The sequence below is a fragment of the Prunus persica genome, chromosome G6 (genome assembly GCF_000346465.2).
Source record: "Prunus persica cultivar Lovell chromosome G6, Prunus_persica_NCBIv2, whole genome shotgun sequence".
In the NCBI taxonomy this organism is placed as follows: domain Eukaryota; kingdom Viridiplantae; phylum Streptophyta; class Magnoliopsida; order Rosales; family Rosaceae; genus Prunus; species Prunus persica.
This window is the reverse complement of record NC_034014.1, coordinates 17,723,519-17,741,158: the sequence shown is the minus strand read 5'-3', so window position 1 is coordinate 17,741,158 and position 17,640 is coordinate 17,723,519. Positions and strand designations below refer to the sequence as shown.

General features: G+C 35.5%; 2 protein-coding genes across 4 annotated transcripts; one reads left to right on the top strand and one right to left on the bottom strand.

Moving 5' to 3' along the window:
* LOC18772377 (2-isopropylmalate synthase 1, chloroplastic) lies at positions 404–9,258 on the bottom strand. Of its 3 annotated transcripts, none has more exons than XM_020566201.1 (13): positions 9,046–9,258; positions 7,403–8,166; positions 6,256–6,469; positions 6,082–6,162; positions 4,821–4,913; positions 4,629–4,715; positions 4,347–4,447; positions 2,817–2,850; positions 2,648–2,722; positions 1,911–1,994; positions 1,686–1,820; positions 964–1,112; positions 404–865 (listed from the first exon to the last, which is right to left on the bottom strand). In XM_020566201.1, the coding sequence occupies exons 2-13, from the start codon at positions 8,116–8,118 to the stop codon at positions 733–735; spliced, it is 1,902 nt and encodes a 633-aa protein (XP_020421790.1). In that variant the 5' UTR covers positions 8,119–8,166; positions 9,046–9,258; the 3' UTR covers positions 404–732. The 3 variants fall into 3 exon arrangements, with proteins under 3 accessions (XP_020421790.1, XP_007207420.2, XP_020421791.1); XM_007207358.2 differs by having other exon boundaries at positions 964–1,109; positions 9,046–9,255; XM_020566202.1 differs by lacking the exon at positions 9,046–9,258 and adding an exon at positions 8,693–9,011.
* LOC18773100 (developmentally-regulated G-protein 3) lies at positions 9,970–16,737 on the top strand. Its single transcript, XM_007205332.2, has 10 exons — positions 9,970–10,180; positions 10,579–10,632; positions 10,735–10,908; positions 11,527–11,598; positions 12,457–12,516; positions 13,889–13,998; positions 14,690–14,989; positions 15,625–15,816; positions 16,110–16,161; positions 16,284–16,737. The coding sequence occupies exons 1-10, from the start codon at positions 10,139–10,141 to the stop codon at positions 16,332–16,334; spliced, it is 1,107 nt and encodes a 368-aa protein (XP_007205394.1). The 5' UTR covers positions 9,970–10,138; the 3' UTR covers positions 16,335–16,737.

Sequence of the window (17,640 nt, the reverse complement as noted above, 5' to 3'; positions counted from 1 at the left end):
TTCAAGCATAGTGGCATAGCAGGCCGCAGTAACACATGGAAACTATACTTATATGCACTTGAACCAATTCTAAATCATGAGATATTTCCACAGAAGCACATAAAAAGGAGGGGATAGAGGTAGAGAGGGATTCTATTAAGTCTAATAAATCTTAGACATACATTATCCAATCAATAGTCAGTCAGGAGTTTCGAGAGTGAAATGTGCCAGATTGAAAAACCAGAAAAAGAAGTGTGGAACTATTTCATGGAAACAAACTAGGATGTCCTTAATTTTTTCACTAGCATTACAATAGTAGTCTCGCTGCAAACGAATTTGCCTTGGTGTGCCTTATCTAGATACGTGGAAAGGCACATTGCTTTCTGACAGCGATTATTTTTACACCACAACAATGTCAAACTGACCCTTAATCAGACTTTCTACTTCGGCTTTTTCAGCCGCAAAATAACACTCTCAACATACACATGCGAAAATATTGCAGTTTGGCATCCAATTGGAGAAGCGCAGTTTGAGCTAACAGTATCATTCGAACTAAGATAAAATTCATAATAAAGTGAAACCAAAATTCAATTACAGGTTATGAACAATTCCATTTCCAAAACTTGTGCATACACAAGAGAGCCAATCTGGGTCGTCCCTAAATTTCTCGACACCTTTGTACAAAAAGCAAGAAATCAAACGGAATAATGATTTGAGAGCTTATATATCGCATGCGAATTGCTCCACCCCATTTCATGCAGACACTCTGGTTCGTTCTACGGGAACCTTTGTCGGGGAGCTTTCCTTAAAACCTAACATCTTATTCAATGCGCCAACGTAGGCCTTCACACTAGACACAACAATATCCATTCCTGCCCCAATTCCACTGGCACCAGAAGACAAAATAGAGATTTCCGTACTGTTAACATGCAAGTAGATGAAAATATGCAAACTTGAAAACAAACAAACTTTTAGACACCGCACCTGAATGTCCGTTGAACTGTTTCTCCGGTGAAAGCATGAGTAGTTATATTACTGTTTTCCCCTCGGATCAGAACACGAGTAGTTGCTATTGCATCAATTCCTTCTGTGACCGCATTCATAGAGTACTCAAGGAGTATTACCGGTTCCTGCTACAGAGGGAGAAGCCAACTTCTTACAACACATGCAAATAATGATGTTTCCATCATAAAGAACAGTATGACATTTTCTCAACATAAAAAAAAAAACAAAAACCAGAACAGTCGGGCATTAAAAATATTTCAAACAAAAAGTAGTACAATGGTCATCGTCCATCATTCATCTTAGTTGACATAAATCCTATGAACACAATAAACTCATCGGAGCATGCATGTCAACTCTGAAAATAGCCTTCAACAGCACACTATAGATTCCCAAGGTTCCATTATTATTAGTCTTATGGTAAGACTCTTACCAACTACCAGTTAACAAATTAAAGAAAAAGAAGAAAACTGATTGCAAACTATGACTCTTAATCAATTGACTGAAAGAAAGAAGGCTACATACTACAAAGACAACTACATGATGAAAAAAATATAATACTTTAAAAAGGGAAACCCAGAAACCCTAAAGACGCTAAATACAATAAATACCCTAACAATATTAAGTGAACCTAACCTAAAACCAGTACAAGTGTCAAATGCAAATGTAAATATAATTGAAAGTTGCAAATTTTCTTATCGCACCTTTACAATGAGATCAACAGCCTTGTAAGCTGAATCCACTGGACCTGTTCCAACTGCACATGCCACATGTTCTCTCCCATCAGCATCGATTAATTTAACAGTTGCTGTGGAAAGACCAAGAGTTCCACAGGTAACCTGAGAATCCAATCCAGGTAAATTGGAAATCATTTCTTAAAACTTTAGAGGATCAGAAAATGAACAAGGTTGAAAACTATCTTGACAAACCTGTAAATCATGAAGCTTCCAGACAACTTCTGGCTGAAAAACTTCATCTGACACCAATGCTCTGAGATCTGCATCGGTTACTCTCTGTGACACAAACAAGTAAAATCAGAGTGCAAACAAGAATATCAGAACCAAAACAAAAATATAAATATTCAAATATAGACATGTTCCGGTGTTCATTCAGTTTTGCATAAGTAAAAAATGGATCATCTAAGAAAAAGTATTTTGTTTTGGTTCGACCCATAATCATACGTGAATTTGCAGATGGTATCAACTGGATGGTTTCTTTTTAGATTCCAATGTTTCAGAGTTTTGTTCTTCAAATTAAACTTTTACCATACGTCAACAAAAGAGAAACCCAGGAGATACAATAACTCATCTGATAGCCTCACTTTCTATTTCCGCAATGAAATACAAATGCCTATCCAACGAGGTTAATGTCTTAATGGTGTTCCCGTAAGATATAATAAGCAGGGGGGAAAAGCAAAGAAAAAGAAATCTATAATTCCATTGAGGTTTCACCAATGTTTAAACTGTTGGCCGATATACCAAAATATTGGGTAATATTTTAATTTATGGGCAGCACCCACCGTGGTTAGGGTGGCTTCACTTTGGTTTATTATTGTATCAGTGGAAACTCAGGTAAGCCTTCTCATCCTAGCATTTGACAAGTTAATATAGAAGGGAATCATACCCATGGAGTATACATAAGGAGAATATTACACCTTTCAATTTACCTTTTTTTGGTCGGCTACTGCTTTGAAACGCCAGAATATAGTCTCAAGTTGATCATCAGCAAGTTCATAACCAAGCTAACAAGACCAAAGAAGAGCATAAGGGAAATGCAGGAGAGAAACTACCAAATTCAATTGATACACCTTGCGAAAAATGAGAATCATTGTGTACCTCTTCAAGTCGCTTTTTCAACGCATGGCGTCCACTACAAAAGAAAATTACACACAGAAAAAAGAAACACCAAAAAAAAAAAAAAAAATCACTATTTGGAGGGAGTGAAAGTGTAATACACACTTAAAAATAAGTAAATTCCAAAAAAAAAAAGAAAGAAAAAGGAACACTTAAGTACCATACTTTATTTATTTATCGGGAAGTATTATACATATTAAAGTCAAACAACGGAAATCCAAATGGTGCCTTTTATCTTATTGAACAAATGGCAAGGGCTTTAAAATTATTAATGAGCTCATTCCCAAACAAATTACAAGAACAGTAAGTTAAGAGGGTATTAAATTTGAATTGAGTCAGGTTGATTACCATAAAATGACAACTAACATTTAAAATAACATGCAGACTACATCCACAAACTTGTATTTGATGATTAACAATCAAATTTGACAATCTACCAAATCGCAACTACTCAAACAGGTTCGGCATGGGCTGTTTGTGTGGCATCTTTACCTGTCATGCCAGATCCTTCCCCAAACCCCAGGTTAATAAATCTGAATACAATTGTATTCATCTGAGTGTCGCTGAAAACTGAAACAAAAGTAGTTGGAAGTTGGAGGTCCCACGTCCCTTTTAAAAATTAAAAATAAAAACCAAAAGACTTAGCACCTCTTTTTAGTAACAATTTTCGTTTTGGCTTTAATCAAAGATCTAGAAGGAAAAAACAAAAGGATGGTGAGAAAAGAGATGACAGATGTGAGGGGGATAGGAATGTGTATGGAATCATGCATATGCATTGCCTCGTATCCCCTTTATAGCAAAGAAAAAAAAAAGAATATAAAGAAATGAAAAACTCGAATGAAATTTAACTTGTTGGAAACTTAACTTGAAAGAACTAACTAGTTGCACCTCACAAACCAGAAGAGACGAAGCAAGAGGTTTAGGTCATCCCATTTGTGCATGGTAGACAATTTGTTTGAAAACAAAAAAGTACAACGAAACAGAAAAATTGAACATGATTTTGAAAGCCAAAAGTTAAAGAACAATCAAATCTGCACACAAAATAAAAGCCGAAGATTAGTAAATTCAATTGTGACTATCTAAACCAAATCATTAAGCTCTACAGGAAGTGCAACAACGAAAATGTAAAAGTGAAAAATAACAGCATAACTTCTTGTGTGATCATGATAAAAACAATTAAATTGGTCTCTGCACTCATAAACATGCTTAAGGGAACTAGTCACCGAGAGGGATGCTCTAATATGGACATCATTGCCTGTTTATAATCAGCCTCACTATAATAACAATGGGATAGTCAGCTTCACAAACCATGGTTCACTTATGCTAGGGATTGCAAATACAATTCTCAAGATTCAGTTCACACCTCAGCCACCAAGCATGCGGAAATTAAGAAATTATTCCTCAATAAAATGTTTATTAATCAGCATGTCATTTTCAACAACACAAGAAACCACCCAGGAAAAAAAAAATTCATCCCACAACCCAGAATTACCATAATAAAAGACATTATACCTAAGTTTCCCGAGGACAATACCAGCTTCATTGGACCGTTCATATCCAATATCTTCAGGAGATATAATTTCATATGTACCTTTGTGCTTGAGCATTCCATCCTATAGATCAGAAAGACTTTTACAAATACATATTAACAAATTCAATGTATAACCAACTGAAAATATGGAAATTACCAGAGACTTTTAAAATTGAAAAGAGTGAACAAGTAATATGAGTAATGTAAATGATAAGCCAACAAATAGAATATATCCTTTCAGCTGGAACTTAAATGACAGCAACCTGATGGATACCACTTTCATGTGCAAAAGCATTAGCTCCAACAATAGCCTTGTGTGGCTGCACATGCAACCCAGTATATTCTTCGACCTGAACAATCAAAACATTGAGTAAGAAATGCCATTCAAAAGGACTTATGTAATGAAGGAATAACAGGTTGAAGTTCCAAAAGAAGTTAAACAAAATAAAAGATACCATCTTGCTTGTTATATAGATATGCCGAGCATTGATCCCGGTATAAAGCCCCCCAAGCACATGATCCCCACGGCAATCTAAGGTCATGACAACCTGCATGTTATTCAGTTAAAAATGTCATTTAAAGGAAAACAAGAAGAAACAATGTGAAGAGTAACACCTGCAGAGAAAGCTTTAAGAATTGAGTGAAACAATACAGAAAAATGAAAATAAAAACCATATTCGGAAAGAATTTTTTAGCTTCAGTTTCATTTCCTAACGAAGAATGCAAATGACACAGAACCAATAGTTTTGATACCAGTACACATGGGAAAGGATCAAAATAATCATCAAATTTCTGAATACAGTTTGGTGACCAAATGGAAACTTCTAAGAGGCTAGAAATATGTAGCAGGGAAATTTCAGAAGACTTATCCAAACTGTATCCATATATGATATGAATAACTCTGTAATATTTCAGAATACATAACAGAATCTTCGTAACTGAAACCAAAATATCAATATTAAATCATGGAAACATAAGTTTCCAATATTCTCAGTCACCGATTGATGCATACTGGATCTATCACAATATGAGCCCTTTTAGCATAGAAAAAGACTAAACGATTTAAACGCATAGTTTCCAATATTGAATCCAGAACACATCTCCTCAGAAAAATATTGTTATTAGCATATCCTTGATGTATCATTTCTATACTTGCAGATGCTTGTACAAAATGTTTAAAGGGCTTGCAACTCAGATAGCTGTCTGGTTGCAGGACGCTTAGTTTCAGGTTGCATGGAATTCAGGCAAAGTGGCAAAAAAGAAATTTGAGACAAACCACAAAGCATCTGGTGGCAAAAAAGTTAGGGAGGTAAGAGGGTCTAGGGCCTTGAAAAGATGACACAAAAAGAGAGTCATTTGAGCTTGAGGTTGGAAATACATAAAGGAACAGAAGCAGGTATCATGACAAATGACACTCTAAAGCATTGCAGACTTGAAGCATTACTGTATTTCAAAAACTAGCAAAAGTAGATATGCTGATAACAGATCATCAGTCCACAAATAGAAACAACTCAATGGAATAGGCGAGAATTTATCTCATAGCCAGACATCTTCGAGGTGTTATTTCTTGCAGATAACATAATATCAAACTGGATTGATTCGAAATCAGGCTCATAAAAAGGACTTATTCTGAAATTTTGCTTTTTTCACATTCAAAATTGCACAAAATAAACTTGAAACTATGCAATCTTATGTGGCTGCAGAAGTAATCCTCACCTCCTCTAATGAAGCATTCCCAGCCCTTTCACCAATGCCATTGATTGTTACTTCCAGTTGCCTAGCACCTGCACTTGCCCCCTGAACATGGATGACATAAGATGCGAGTGCATGTTTTCATTAACTACACGTCTACCAAAACAAAACCAAAAAAATAAGCAAAATATGGCATACCGCTATAGTATTGGCAGTAGAAAGTCCAAGATCATTTTGGCAGTGAGTCGAAATGATAACATTCTCAATTCCAGGGGTATTAGATTTTATGTCAGAAATCAACTGACTATATTCACTTGGCACATTATAACCCACAGTGTCAGGAATGTTCAGAGTTGTTGCTCCAGCCTTTATGACTTCACCCAAAATCTGATACAAAAATTCCCTATCGGATCTGGTAGGGTTTAGGCCAAGAAAACAAAAGACATTTATTATTAAAAACACAAGAAAATGAAATGGATTAAATAGAAATCGATAATTAAAAGGACCGAAAGGAGTTTACAATTCATGATATGGACAAATAGGTTCAAATAGCAAGTCACAATAAAAAAAATATATAATGAAATTAATAGTAAGATATCCATATGAAAAGGAATATATTAATGACGAGTTTATATGTGGAACAGGTACAAATTTTACAAAAGTAAAGAAAACTATATGGCCTAAGTGAATGGAGGAGTTGAAAATGGTGCCTATCCTCCCCCAGATTGCTCTTTAGCATCGGAACACTTTCCACATTCTCATTATTTGACCAGAAAACAAGAAAGAAGGCCAACTGAACTCTGATGTCCTTGCTGGTCAGATACATAACATATTTCGAAAGTAAAAATTTAAAATTATGGTTATGCTTAAAAGAATACCAGCCTTTATAAACCTATGAACAGGTGACAGCATGTAACATAGATTCCATGAGAATCAATTATTAGGTCATATTAAAATATTCAGTTATATAAAACGCAACCTTGCAAAACACTTAAATGTAAGAAAACTTGCACTAATTAGTAGGGCACGATTTCTGAAGTGTCAACATAGCACACAAACAGTAATATATATATAGTGTGCATCTGTATATATAAATTGCAGTAATTTAAAGGTTATAACCCATCACTATAATACATTATAAATTTACTAAATTGCAGAAATGATGGCATCACCATACAATTTACATACAAGGCCAGAAGATAGTAACTCATAGTTTTCTTTTATAAGATAACTCAAATTTCTAGTTTTTCTTTTAATAAGAAACCAACCAACCAAGTAGGCATTCCATACATAAATTCACAAAATTACAGAGAGAGAGAGAGAAAGAGTCAAAACAAAAACCTACCTCCCAGCATCTTCAGGACTAAACTCAACATCATCACAACCCAAGCTCCTGGCATAACTCACCATGTCCCTTGCAATCTCAACCACCTGTTCCTTAGTCTTCCTCAGCTTATGCTCCATATGAATGGCACTGGTTGCAATAAAAGTATGAATCCTGGGCCTTTTGGCACACTCCACGGCATCCCATGCCCTCTTAATATCTTTCTTATTGCACCGCGACAACCCACATATCACAGGCACATAACCATCCTTGTCAACTGAATTCCCAACCTCCTTCGCAATCATCTTTACAGCCTCAAAATCATCATTGGACGCCGCGGGGAACCCGGCCTCAATTATGTCAACTCCAAGCTTTGCGAGCTGCCGAGCAATGTCGAGTTTTTCTTTGGAGGTCAAGGAGGCGCCAGGGGACTGCTCACCATCACGGAGTGTGGTGTCGAAGATACGGACATAGTTGGGATCAGAGATGCGGTTGGGGATGTAATCAGGGCGGCGAGCAGCCTTAGGGTTAGTGCTTTGGGAGCAGAGAATGTGGGGCTTGGACTGGGGTTTAGAGGTGGTGTGCAGATGGGGAGTGGAAGTTAAAAACGTGGGCTTGTTTTGGTTGAGCAAATGTGAGCGGAAGAGAAGTTGGGCTTGGGAGCTCTTGGAGATGTTGATCGAGGACATGGAGGCTGGTGTTGGTAAGACTTGATGGTGTGTGCAGACAGCTGCCATGGTGAAGGGGGAGAGGGAGACGGGGACACAGAGAGTAGACAAACCAACCTGAGAGAAAAAAATGAAAAGATTCAAATTAGTGGGGATTGTGTTTGTGTGGCTAAAGCAGTAAGTGTACTTGAATTCAACCTAATGGTTACGGTAAGGATACTAATCAAATGGCTCTGTTTTATAAGACAGATGTCAGCAAATATGAAAGGGTACTGAACTATAAAGCTCAAATACCAGCAAAAGTGTTCCTTACACAAAATCAACTGCAAACACGCTGAAAGTTTCAATTTTTATAAAAACATACTTTAACATTGAATTCAATATCTTGAGAGGAGCCAAGGTGGGTTGGGGGCTGGGACTTAACAGGACACCAAAAAGAAAATTGAAGATTTAAAACAAAGCAACCTCAGACTTACACGCATCAAAACGCACACACAAGACACAAAAACCCCAGGAAAACATCATTGCAGTAACCAGAGATAAAGAAATAGTGCAGAAAAACAAAATGGCAGACCTCAACAAAAAACCAAAAAAGAACCAGGAAAAAAGTCCAGAGAATAAAAAGAACAAAATCAAAGCATACCTATTGGATGATGAAAAATAGAAGAGGGGTTTGAAAGACAAGAAAGAGAGACTGAAAAAAAGGGAGCTTGAGCAGATGAGGAAGAGAACTCCGGATATGAGAGTCGTGTTTCTACATGGGTCAGTTGGGCTGTGCTAGTTTGGAATGTGGTCCCATTTCTTTATTAATGTAACCAAAAAAGACGAGAATCTATCCATTTGAAGAACCACCCAGTCTTCTAAAGTAGAAACCAGAATATAATAATCTCAGTCAATGAACATGAAAGGAGGATTGAAGGATATGCATTAAAGTTGTAACAAATGCCTACACATTACAACTATGAGAAGAGAAGAGAAAGTCGAAGAAGAACAAACTTGTAGGGAAGAGTTGAGCGCTGAAATATCCTTGAAGAAAAGACCTTTAGTGCTGTTCAAGCCTTCTTAGAGCCACTGGGTGGTTGTTATGGGTCTAAGGGTTTTTTCAGCTGCTGAGAGAGGAAGGCTATTTTAGATTCTCAGTGGAGTGAGAAGAATTTCAGGGTTTTTCTTTTTCCACATTTGGCGGCTGCATCCGTAAGGGAGAAAGGGCTAATAACCGTGATCCTTTCTTTGTTTTTTCCTTGTCAGTCGAGATGTGAATTTCTTAATTAAAAAATTAAGATTTATTTTCCTCTTTTTTGTAGCCGAGAAAAAGTTACCTCGTTTAAATTGATTTTTTTTTTTAATATAAGAAAACGATATTCTAAACAAATATAATGCACGGGAAAGGGGAATAATCAAGTCCTCTTTTAAATGTGCAAATTATTGTTCAAGATATTTGGCAGCTGTTTAAGGGTTTTGATTGAGTTTCGATACTAATTGGGAATTCAATAAACAGAAATACTTATCGGGAATTTAATCAAGCTAAATGCGGTCATATTTCTTGAATCAAGTGTGTGGTTTGAGAATTTTTTATTGAATAAAGATCTTCTTCATAATATTTCTTTCTTGACTCAAAAAAATTACTAAGAAGAGTATTGAATTCGAATGTAAAAATGCAAACACACTACTTCGGATAACTGGCTTAATTACATCTCAAACAAAAATTTGATCCTACATCGAAGGGGCAAATTATTATTATTGTTTTTAATTGAAGAGAAATCTGAAAAAGTCTAAACAATTAATTGACAAGGGATAAATAATTTTTTATTTTTTTATAGACATGATAAGGGATAAATTTGTAATTCTGATAAGAAGTATTTGTAATTCTGATAAGAAGTAAAATTGAGTGGGTATGTTTATGAAATAAATGGGTTCAAAACTTCAAATAGACTTTACCCTACCCCCCGCTTGCTTCTGGTACCTTCCTCTACCAGTCAGAAAACACTTCAGCAGAATCATTCCGAGCCCGATCAGAAGCCCTTCCGTACATCTCCATTCTATCTCTCCCACTCCCTCTCCGAGCTAGTGTGCTTCAAGTGCTTCAACAATGGCGACTTTGATGCAGAAAATTAAGGACATCGAAGATGAGGTATTTGCCTGCACTGCAATCTCTGTTGTACTTTTTCTGCGAATGAAAAACCCTAGAACATTCTTTATTTTCCATTTGGTCAATGAAAACTAAAAGAAAGTGAGGGGAAGCGTAAAAAAATTTAGCCTTATCATTTCTTTGATGCTTAGGGCTTTAATAGCTAAGAAAAAAAAATTCGAACAATATGTAAATAGAAGGGGAAGCATATATTTTGTCATAATTCTTAGGGTCTTTTAGATTTGTTAATTTCCAACAGTTAGAAACTGTCTATGTCCACTCAACTCCAATCAAGGAAAATACAAGAACAAAAAATTGAAATTTTGAGTTTGGCTTTTGGTTCTTTTAATAGATTTCCAAGATTTTTAGACAATTGAGGGCTCTCTGCTGATTGTTTGCAGATGGCTAGGACTCAAAAGAACAAGGCTACTGCCCATCACTTGGGCTTGCTGAAGGTAAATATTCTTGTTCGTTGTAATATTTGCCATTAAATTGCTGTTTATGATTTCATCCTTTGACAGAACTGATCCAGATGTAATTTGGTCATTTGTTGCTAGGCTAAACTTGCAAAGCTCAGGAGAGACCTACTTGAGCCTCCATCAAAAGGTGGTGGTGGTGCGGGTGAAGGTTTTGATGTCACTAAAAGCGGAGATGCAAGAGTTGGTTTGGTGGGTTTCCCTTCAGTTGGGAAATCTACACTGCTGAACAAATTAACAGGGACCTTCTCAGAGGTAGAGAACTGTTGATTAATCTCAATCTACGCAAAATCTGTATGAGGCAAATAAATTTTTTTGAGAAAAAGAATTATTTGTCGAAGTGTGTTAGGCATGGAAGCATATAGATTTTGATTGAGATTACTTATGATGTTTAATCTGTTGACACGTCTATAATATTGGGTCAAAATTAAATTTCTAATTTTCTGTGCAATCTACTGGGATTCATTGCCTGGTCTCCCTATTTAGAGGTCCTCAATCAATGTCATTGCCTGAAGTACATTTTTTTTTATCATTGTCTTATGTCTTTTAAGGATGCTATTGCATAGAAACTCTCAGCAAATGTAATTTAGGATCAGTGGATTAGAACTATGTGTAGAAATACTTTGTAATTTGGTTTCATTTATAACCTTCTGCTTTAAAACGTTGGGGTTTTGGGTGTTAGTCCTTCCTGTGTTTGTGTCTGATATCTACATATGTGATAAAACCTAAATGCTTGTTTACTTTGTGAAACCTGAATGTTATTATTGTTATTCCTTCCTTCATTGTGCAGCCATGCAATAATTGTGGGTTGCCAACTAGGATTTTAAGAAAATCCCTGATATTCTGAAGACCATGTAATGTTTTTGTTTACAGGTTGCTTCCTATGAATTCACGACCTTGACTTGCATCCCAGGTGTGATCGTGTATAGAGGTGCAAAAATTCAGGTAGTATAATTTGCAGTATTGTTATCTCTGTTACATTTAACTATATACTTTAGAAGGAGAAACCAAATTCTCTTATCTCAATGTGGCTGTGTCTATACATGCATATGTTAATTCATACATCTAAGCATGCATGTGTAGATATAATAATATAGTACAATTTTTTATTGTCTCACAGTCATCAACTTCCACTTTTTGTTGTCTTTTTGTCAGTTCTATTCTTTTTTTGGATGTGTTATGTTGATAGAGATTTGACAATTGAAAATAAAATGTGCATGTTTTCAATGTGTTTAAACTTTGTATTTGTATTTTTCTAAAAAGTAGATTAGTAAAGCAAAGGTTTCATGAATGGTGAACCATCATCTTAGGTAAAAGTAAAGATAAAAGACCAGTTGCTGAATCAATCCCCAACCTGCTGCACCCCTCCTTTTCTCCCTTTTCCGCCTTTATTTCCTGGACTCCTTAATTAAGTTAATGCTGTTTATGTAGATTAATGTTACCTTTTTCTTCTTTTAATTATTCTTATTATCATATTTACCTTCAGGAAGTCATTTTCATCATATTATATGCTTTATGATTTGAATGCCTTACATCATTTTTCACCATTATAGGTTGGTAGCCACCATTTTGAACTTATGCATGAGATGGAGGGATACTTATATAAATTAGGGTAACTATGTGTGCTGTGTCAAAACATGGCCTTAATGTTTTAGTTTTATTCAAAATGGCCGTACTGGATTTTATGGAAGATGTGCTTCCAAAACATGATACCAAATTTTCACTTGTCGAGACTGGTTCATTTGTTTCCATTATTGTCAGTTTCAATTCTTTAACTTTTGAATTTCATACTTTAATTTGCAGTTGTTAGATCTACCTGGAATTATTGAGGGTGCTAAGGATGGAAAAGGTAGAGGAAGACAGGTAATGTGTGATATTTGTTCCACATTGTGCTACCCTAGCATGCTGAGGATTTATTTCAATGCACTTATTTCTTATACTCATTTTTGTTTTTGATATCTGCATTCTGCTGTTAAATCTCAGCACCGATTTGATAATGTTTCTCTCTCTTTTTTCCTTTTTTTAACTATCAAGAGTGAAATGAGAAAAGAGAAGAGAGAAGAGAGATGACGAAGATTTGAAACTAAAAATTAAAACTAGAACCCTTATAACTGTATGTAGTTTTTAATTATATCTTAAACAGCATCTTTTGTATTTTCCTTCATCCTCCCTAACTTCTCTCACCTCTTTCTCCTGTACCTCTCCCCTCTCCCCTCTCACTTTTCAGTTTCCTGTTCTCTTTCTGTTCCGTCAGTCCTTTTTCCAAGCAATGATCTCATATCCAAATTACATATTCAATTTGATTTCTCCAATTAGGAGCCTTTTATAAACTTCATGGTTGATCAATGAAATTTTATATTTGGCTAGAAAATAGATTTTACAAGTTACATGCTTATCTGATAGGATGTGCAGATTCTCCAGCATTATCTTTTCGAGATTTTTTTTCATGTTTAAATAGGCAATAACTCTTGCGCAAGACGGGTATTTTACACCATCACAGTGGCATGTTTGTTTGACATGCTTACTACTGGACATGAATGTGCCAAACATGTTAGAGAATGGGAATTTACAATCCCCTGCATATCTTCTCTTAGGTCCTGGAGAATGTTACTACTCACTGTCTTGAGTTAAACTATAGTCTACATAGAGGTCATGTTTTTGACATGCTTGCAGCTGAACATAAAACTGGGAAAGCATGTCGTACAATGCTCAGACGTGTCAATACCCCGCCAAGTCCATGAAAATTAGGTTATATTATACAGGCTGCTGGGCAAGGACTTGAACAAGTGTTTGATAATGTATAGATGCTCCTATACACTCAGCGGCTCAGTTTTCTATGCATTTTTTTTAACACTGTATGTGGTTAGATGGATAGTCCAAACAATTGCTGAATAAACAATTGACCGGTATTGTCTCCTTACATATTGCCAACTATTCCAATGGTTTTTGGTCATGGAAGTTTATGAAGACATTTTATAACATACTTTTGCAAAAGACCGACCTTGTATATTTTGCACCTTTTCCAGTTGTAAAAGACGCATGAGATATTTTTCCCTTTTGGTTATGAATGGTATTGATATGATTTGTGTGATGTGTTATACCAATCAAGGCTTGAGATATGGCAGAGATTGTTTGGAATACAGAAAATGAGTTGTTTTTTCCTTCCTGGGTTTGTCTCTGTGCTTTTTCCTTTCTGGGTTTGCTTTTCAGCTTATTGAACTTTCATGTCATCCAGGTTATCAGCACTGCTAGGACATGCAATTGCATTTTAATTGTTCTTGATGCAATAAAGCCAATAACTCACAAGCGTCTAATTGAGAAAGAGCTTGAGGGATTTGGCATAAGGTAATCTATGCGGTTAACTCTGTATCTGGTCTGCATATGTTTGTTATTTTGTTGTTGTAGTGTTAACTGTGTGTTATATGATTTATCAGATCTAATGCATTGGTCAATGCTATCATGCCATATGAAACATCAGATGATCGAATGATCTTTTATGTTGGTTGTACCTGTACATTTCATTTACATCATATAAACTTTTTTTTCAAGTTTGAAATATTGGTTGACCAATATATGTGTGTGTGTGTGTGTTGTATATATATTTTCTAATTTCTTGTATGAAATCTTCCTGGGAACTACATCCTAGGGTGCACATTTCGTGTGGATGATGTAGTGTTGAATTAGCTGGTACAGACCTGTCTGGATTTGAAACTCAGATCTCTTCAAATGGTTTAGTAATGTACACTCTGCTCTTCTTTTTTGATAAACAGTGGAAGCTGTTCAGCTTTCTGTTATTGCCAAATATAAAATATTTCAATTACCTTTATTCTTTTGCAGTAAACACCTTGTTCCTTACTTGTTACAATTTATTTTTAGTACACACACACACACAGATGCTTAAAAATGTTTGTATGTGTGTGCATCTAGATTTATATGTATGTAATCTTTGTCACACACTATCTGGAGACATTACTTGTACATTCTCGTCCTAGATAGTTTGTACTTCTTATAATGGATACATGCTAACTCTGAGCAGGTTAAACAAGGAACCACCTAATCTGACCTTCAGGAAGAAAGATAAGGGTGGGATTAATTTCACGTCAACAGTTACCAACACACATCTGGATCTTGATACTGTGAAGGCAATATGTAGCGAATACAGAATTCACAATGCTGATATCACTCTTAGGTTTGATGCAACTGCTGATGACCTCATAGATGTAATTGAAGGCAGTAGGATATATATGCCTTGCATCTATGTTGTGAACAAGATTGATCAGATTACACTTGAAGAGCTTGAGATTTTGGATAAACTTCCTCACTACTGTCCAGTCAGGTAATTTTTATTTTATGACCGAAATTATAATTTCATAGCAGATTATTGTTGCAACACCTTAGTAGGAGTATTTGAAATTTTTGGATGTTCTATCTATCTCCCCTTCAAGAGTTTGAACCTCTGTATTATGATTGAGATATAACATGTTGAAACTCTAATTAAAAATATTAAAAGCCTGTTAGAGGAATTTGACTAGTGCCAAAACATTACTGCCAGTGGACATTTTCAACAATGCATTAAATATTATAATTTTCTAGAAAAAACATTGTATTTAAAGTATCTACAAATTAAGAAGCGTTGTAGTTTTCAATATAAGATTAATTAAGCATCAGGCTTAGTGTTCAAACATTATGCAGTCGTACAAAGCATGACATAAGGAATAAGGTATTTTACAAATTCAAATAAATAGCATAGAGCTTGTAGTCATTGATCCAATTGGACTTGGATTGTGTAGTACCTATGCGTCATTCTTTGGATTTGTTTTTCTGCCGCATTGTTTGTTACTATATTGCTGCTGTTTGTTTCTCGTAACTTTTCACCATTTTCTGGTATTGTTTGGTTGGTTCACATTTCTGAAATTACTGTGTGGTAGTTTTTTAACTTTAATTGTGTAATTTTCCATGACTGATCTGCAGTGCTCACCTGGAATGGAATCTCGATGGTTTGCTGGAGAAAATATGGGAGTATCTTAATTTAACTCGCATATATACAAAACCTAAAGGGATGAATCCAGACTATGAAGATCCTGTGATTCTGTCGTCTAAGACAAGAACGGTTGAGGATTTCTGTGAACGGATTCATAAAGATTTTATTAAACAATTTAAGTAGTAAGTACCTCTCCTAAATTTTATTTTATTTTATTTATTTTGGTTTGGAAATGATAACATGTAGTCCGACAGCAGAAAAAGGTACTTGAGGCACTTGTCTTAACATCTGTGGAAAAGTAGAGCTTTAAAGTGGATATAGGCTTCAACTTTTGTGTGGACCAGATTACATATAAATACCATGTGGTTTCTATACTTGAGACTTGTTCTGAAGCACTGTTGTATGCCTCATTGTTTCTTTTGAGCTTGTTTCCCCATCGTTGTTCATGAAAGTTAACTTTGAGGTTCTGTTGCAGTGCTCTGGTTTGGGGGTCAAGCGCGAAACACAAGCCCCAAAGAGTTGGCAAGGTTGATTTTTAATCTCTGTTCAGCATGCTCATATCTTCCATTTGCTACTGCTTGATTTGTGACTTATTCACGAACGTTCGATTTGTTAATTAAGTTGCATGTTTGTTACTTTGACACAACAGGAGCATCTCCTCGAAGATGAAGATGTTGTTCAGATTATCAAAAAGGTGTGATTTGCTGGGAAGTCAGAAATCCTTGTAACCTTATCATCAGGATGTCATTTACAAGACTAAAGCTTTCGAGATAAGGCTTTTCTCCCCCAGCTCTCAGTTGTCTGTACTTTGTAGTCCATACAGCACTTTTTCTCTGTTGTCCTGCTTTCATAGGTGTTTTAAGGGTAGGCAGAACTTGAGGCAGCTTGATATTTAAACATCATAGGGCACGTTTTTTTGGTAAAGCTAATTTTTGGTCATCTCAACATATGTTTAGTTTGTATTAGTAATGTCATCTGTTACCAAATTGAGCGGTCGCATATATCGAAGGAACTAATGGTAAGGCACTGAAATCTGCAGAACTTGGAATTTAAATTCGCACTTGCATATTGAAGTTATAATCCAAAATCTAACTTTTCATGTCCTTGTACTCACTGTGGATGCTACTACTGCGTAAACTTAATTTTTGAATGGCATGTTTACTTATCGGGATGGATACGACAAGAAAGGGAATTATTCCAGTTCCTCTTTACTAACACAGAGAATCGAAAAATTTGTAACCTAAAAATCAGTAATGCAATACCCTCAAAACTATGAATATCAATTAGGGGATTAAGTTGATTCAATTCCGATTTCTTACTTACCCTATTCCAGGGGCACAAAGGGATCAAAAAATTACAAAAGGGAAATAGTAGTTCAATACACCAAGCTGAGTCAGGGCTCTTTACTAACACAGAATAAATAAAAAAATATGTAGATTCCGCCTGAAAATGAGTAATGCAATACCCTCACAACTACGAATTTATAGAATTGAATCAATTAGGGGATCAAGTTTAGCTAATTCCGATTTCTTACTTAACCCTATTCCAGGGGCACAAAGGGAAGTAATATTAAAAATGGGAAAAAGCATTTCAACACACCAAGCTGAGTCAGGACCCAAAAGAAAATGATGAATATTTACGTGGCAGAAGATCAATGGACTTAAAAGAATAAGAAATAATGTTTCGACAACATATCCATCCAATAGTTGATATTCTTTGCATTTTGGATATCTTTATGAAATTGTCTATATTACAGCTTAATTATCACTTGAAGTTGTAACAAACGTTATCAAATTGAGTTAAAAACATGGATTTTCACCATCAGAGGTTCGTCCAGAATACGTAATTGCGTCATTTGCTATACGTCTTGAGGTTTACAAAACTATCAATTATCGTCATTTATTTTTCAGTGAACTTCGGATACATTTTGTGATAAAGACCCCTTTATAATATCCAAATTTTCAATATTACTTTCTAAATGTGTCTATTCAGCTGTTTTTCATACA

Coding starts and splice junctions, on each gene's coding strand:
- LOC18772377 (XM_020566201.1), bottom strand. CDS start 8,118: ATGGCAGCTGTCTGCACACACCATCAAGTCTTACCAACACCAGCCTCC. Junction 4,914..6,081: donor GGAATGCTTCATTAGAGGAG/GTGAGGATTACT, acceptor AATAACATGCAG/GTTGTCATGACCTTAGATTG. Junction 4,716..4,820: donor TCTATATAACAAGCAAGATG/GTATCTTTTATT, acceptor TTGATTGTTCAG/GTCGAAGAATATACTGGGTT.
- LOC18773100 (XM_007205332.2), top strand. CDS start 10,139: ATGGCGACTTTGATGCAGAAAATTAAGGACATCGAAGATGAG. Junction 14,990..15,624: donor CCTCACTACTGTCCAGTCAG/GTAATTTTTATT, acceptor ACTGATCTGCAG/TGCTCACCTGGAATGGAATC. Junction 15,817..16,109: donor TTTATTAAACAATTTAAGTA/GTAAGTACCTCT, acceptor GTTCTGTTGCAG/TGCTCTGGTTTGGGGGTCAA.